The sequence below is a fragment of the Dipteris shenzhenensis genome, chromosome 3 (genome assembly GCF_047967505.1).
Source record: "Dipteris shenzhenensis isolate YYH24624 ecotype China chromosome 3, Dip_SZ_1.0, whole genome shotgun sequence".
Taxonomy (NCBI): Eukaryota; Viridiplantae; Streptophyta; class Polypodiopsida; order Gleicheniales; family Dipteridaceae; genus Dipteris; species Dipteris shenzhenensis.
The window spans coordinates 12,230,356-12,235,105 of NC_141598.1; the positions used below are offsets into that span (position 1 = coordinate 12,230,356).

The 4,750-nt window shown below is 44.6% G+C and overlaps 1 protein-coding gene across 1 annotated transcript; it reads left to right on the forward strand.

Annotated features, from left to right (window-relative positions):
• The first annotated feature begins 1,978 nt into the window (after window positions 1-1,978).
• On the forward strand, window positions 1,979-4,339 carry LOC147903369 (pentatricopeptide repeat-containing protein At2g13600-like). Its single transcript, XM_087371497.1, has 5 exons — window positions 1,979-2,622; window positions 2,773-2,981; window positions 3,084-3,479; window positions 3,522-3,748; window positions 3,881-4,339. The coding sequence occupies exons 1-5, from the start codon at window positions 1,979-1,981 to the stop codon at window positions 4,337-4,339; spliced, it is 1,935 nt and encodes a 644-aa protein (XP_087227623.1).
• Window positions 4,340-4,750: the final 411 nt, after the last annotated feature.

The window sequence follows — 4,750 nt, forward strand, 5'->3', positions numbered from 1 at the left end:
GTGAAACAACCAATTTAGGAAGTAAGTTCTTCAAGTGGACGTAGGTATCAGGACAATAACATAGAGTTTGAGTTAAAATCCATTTTATGTGGATAATGGTGCATCATCACATGATTCGTCTGGAAAAACTTAATTATAGAAGGATCAGAGAATTTGATAACAAACAAATAAGACACCAAATGAAAATTTAAGGGACGGGTATAATCCCAATAGATAATTTAAGGGACATGTATAGTCCCAATGGATAATTTCATTAGAAAGAAAGGTATGATAGATCATGTTTTCCTATATTCCAAAGATTAACACGAACTTGTTGCTAGTAGGACAAATGACAAAGAAGACCTTTAGAGTCACCTTTGATGAAAAAGAAGCCCCATCTAGGGAGAATATTGCTACCATAAAGGAAGTCACTAATAATCCATAACAAGATGACAAGGTAGATAGCCCCTTCCTAGGGTGAATATTACTACCATAAAGGAAGCCACTAAATAGTAGGGAATATTTATACAAAATTAGCCAAAGGAAGATGGCACATACACCTATACAAGTGTCATCCATTAGTTCATTCATCTACCCTTCCCATTAACATATTCTAAAGGTCCTTTATTAAGCAGAGTATTTTGTACAAGAGGCAATTGAAGAGGCCTTTTAGTATCTTTAGAGTATAGGCCAACTAAGATAAGATCAAATGGATTTTTTACAAAGGGGCGACCTTGAACTCAAACAGCTATTTCCCATTACCACTACGCTATATAAAAATGTAGATGTTTTGTAGATAAAAAGGGTTTGGATGCATTACCCTCATAAATAGAGGGAAAAGGGAAGTAATCATTAATTCCTTATATCTCCCCTTGCCTTTCCAACCCTTCATTGCTTGCCTTTGCACTAATTAATAAATTTGGGGATTTTTTTGAACTTAAGAAGTCCTTTACCCATGCATAAGATCTTTCCACCTAGATCACATGGAAAGAAATGTATGGAAATGGACCGAGGGAGCAATTTTCTTAGAGGAATTTGCTATTCGATTTGGCGGGTGTCCACAACAGTCACAAGCCAAATTTTAGAGAACTTTCTGATGGGAAAGTGCGACCTTGTTTCATTCCCCCATGTGAAGGGGCTCAGAACTTGCACTCTAATTCTACCACATCATCACTGTGCTACCACGTAATTGCATCGTGTCTAAGAACTAGCCAATTGTGTGGCCATGTCATCACTAGACTCCCACATCATCACCATGTCATCACTGTGTTGTTGCCAGGAGCTAGCCAGTTGCATCGTCTTATGGGTGATCCACTTTCCTTCTACTATGAAAGTGGCCAAATCAGATAGTGGAGATTAATCATATAACTATCAATAGAGCCCCTAGCTTTATATATTTTTTAGTTCTTTTCAATCTATACTGAAACAAGAGGGGAAAGACTTTTTTTGGGGGGGGCGTAGTACTAAATTTGAAAGTGAGAACAACGTCTCCATAAGGGGTAACCAAGATAAAGCCCTAGCATACATGCTATAACGGCTTGGGCAGAAAAAGTTAGTTTAGCTTGTCACTAATGTCATTTAGAGAGGAAAAAGTTTTTTGCTTTTCTTTTGGGCAAGTGCCGATAGATGGAGCCTTGAGATGCCCCTGGGCCTTGAACTCAAGATCAAAACACACATACAAGGACCGGCGCACACACCCACACGTTGTCGCCACTTGGTAAGGTAGTATTGGAGTCGTGACTAGCATCGTCATTTAGTATTTGAGGGGCACGGTGGACAACTGTCAATGACAGGGGAAATTCTGCTAGCATCTCTAAATTCTCAAGGTTGTTCTTGCGCTCTAGTCTTGTTGTCCTTTTGCTCGTTGAGTTTCAAGTTTCAGCCTCTGTAAAATGTGCAGTCAAGTTCTGGTTTGGTTCTCTCATTTTCCAATTCTAGCTGCACTATTAAATCTATGGGGCTATCCCAATCCTTTTCTGCTTTATCATCGGCATCGGGTATGCCTCATCTTTCCATTGAGCTCCTATCCTCTGAGGGAAGGCAACCACCCAGGGTAGTATCTCGCACTTCAACAAGTTTGAATGTCTTGGAAACGCTGGGTTTCGAAGCTCGGGATGCGGAAATTCAGTTTGGTATACTCAAGGGCAAAGTCGTAGAGGCCTTGCCTGTCCCATACTTAAGGTGCATAGCCACCAAACTTCCATGCAATGGGTGGATTGCTGAAGATGTGCTCAATGAGATAGGAACGACCAAGGCCTGTCGCACGCAGGTGTTAGATGGACACCATCAAAGGAGTAGAGACTACAGTTCTGAAAGCTTCAATACAGAATTATTTGGTCAGCTGGCTCCAGACACAGATCATGCGACTTATGCCTCGCTTTTGAGGCATTGCACCAGTGCCAAGGCCCTGTCTAAGGGTAAACTTGTGCATGAACATATGAACTGGCGTGGATGTGCTGGCAACACGTTTTTGAGTAACCTTCTTGTCCAAATGTACAGCAAATGTGGTAGCCTAGAAAATGCACGTGCTGTGTTTGACAAAATGGTCAATCGGGATTTGTTCTCTTGGAATATAATGATTGCAGCATCTGCCAGGAATGGGAGCCTTGATGATGCGAGAGCCTTGTTTGCAGAGATGCCACTGTGGGATGTGGTCTCATGGAATGCCATGATCTCTGCATATGCCCAGAATGGGCATGGCAAGGAGGCCCTGCAATTGTTCGGTCAAATGCTGGCCGAAAGCTTCAAGCCAAACAAAATCACCTTCATCTGTGTTATGGATGCGTGTGCCAGTCTGGCAGCCCTAGAAGAGGGTCACCTGATTCATGCTACTATTGCTAGCTACGGATGGCAGTTGGATGCCGTTGTGGGGACAGCCCTGGTCAATATGTATGGCAAGTGCAGGAGTCTAGGTGATGCGAGGGCCGTATTTTCAGTGATGCCACAGCGGGATGTGGTCTCTTGGAGTACTGTGATCACTGCTTGTGCCCAGAATGGGCACGGTAAGGAGGCCCTGCAACTGTTTGGAAAAATGCAGGCTGAAGGCTTTCAGCCAGACAGGGTCACCTTCATCTGCATTGTGGATGCATGTGCCAGTGTGGCAGCCCTAGAAGAAGGTCAAGTGATCCATGCTACTATTGCTGGCAAAATGTCGGAGCTGGATGTTGTTGTGGGAACAGCCCTCATCAATATGTATGGGAAATGTGGGAGCCTAGAGGATGGAAGGGCAGTGTTTGTAGAGATGCCTCGGTGGGATGTCGTTTCCTGGAGTGCCATGATCTCTGCGTGTGCCAAGAATGGACATGGTGTGGAGGCCCTGCAACTATCTGATCAAATGCAGGCAGAAGGATATGAGGTAGACAAGGTCACTTTCATCTGCATTTTGGATGCCTGTGGCAGTGCTGCAGCCCTAGAACAGGGCCGAGTGATCCATGCTACCGTTGTGGGCAATGGATGTGAGACAGATGTGGTGGTGGGGACAGCCCTCGTCAATATGTATGGTAAGTGCGAGAGCCTAGATGATGCAAGGGCAATGTTTGCAGGGATGCCACAACGGAATGTGGTGGCCTGGAATGCCATAATCACTGCGTATGCCCAGAATGGACATGGAAAGGAGGCCCTGCATCTGTTGGATCAAATGCCAGCCAAAGGCTTTGAGCCAGACAAGATGACCTGCATCGGTGTCCTAGATGCATGTGCTAGTGTGGCAGCACTAGAAGAGGGTCAACTGATCCACGCTACTGTTACTGGCAATGGATGGTACTCGGATGTTGTTGTTGGGAATGCCCTCATCAATATGTATGGCAAGTGTGGGAGCCTAGATGATGCGAGGGCAGTGTTTGCAGAGATGCCACAGCTGGGTGTGGTCTCCTGGAGTGCCATAATTGCTGCATGTGCCCAGAATGGGCATGATGAGGAGGCCCTACTACTGTTCGATGAAATGCAGAACCAAGGCTTTGAGCCTAACAACATCACTTTCATCGGCGTCCTCACTGCTTGCAGTCATACAGGTCTGGTTGCAGATGGGAGGCGATATTTTGCCTCTATGAATAGAAAGCATGGCATAACACCCTCGGTGGAGCATTATGTGTGCATGATTGATCTTCTTGGGCGAAGAGGACTCTTGGAAGAGGCAGAGGACCTGATTATCAGTATGCCATTTACATGTGCCCCTTCAGCATGGTCAAGCTTGCTTTCATCGTGCAGAATTCATAATGATATAAACCGGGCTGTGCGTGCTGCAAATCATGTTGTTGAGGTAGACCCAAGGAATGCTTCACCATATATACTGCTAGCAAACTTCTCTGCTAGCACAAGTAGATGTGAGGATGTAGGGAATGTAAGAAAGGCAATGGCCTAAGGGTAAAGAAAATACTTGGTTGCAGATGTATGTGAAGAAACAGACTTCTCTACAATGCGAATGTGTGCAATGCATGCAGAACTTGAATGTCGATTGGCCCTCCAATGGGAAAGAGCGCCCTCGTGAGAGTACTTGTTTCTATTTCGACCTACATGCAAGGTGTGTGAGAGATGGCAGATGAATGCAAGGTAAATAGAGAGAATGCTACGTGAGATTTACAATGAAAGGGTGGTACCCTTTCATTAATGTCCCTTGAGATCACTCAAGTTCCGTCTTCCCATTTACACCTACCCTTAGTCTATGACCCATGCATCTACCATTCAATGTACCCTTCTCTTCTTATTGCCCCTAGGACCTAGACGCGTGTATGTGCACATTTTTATTAATAGAATAAGGGTCATATGTCCAAAT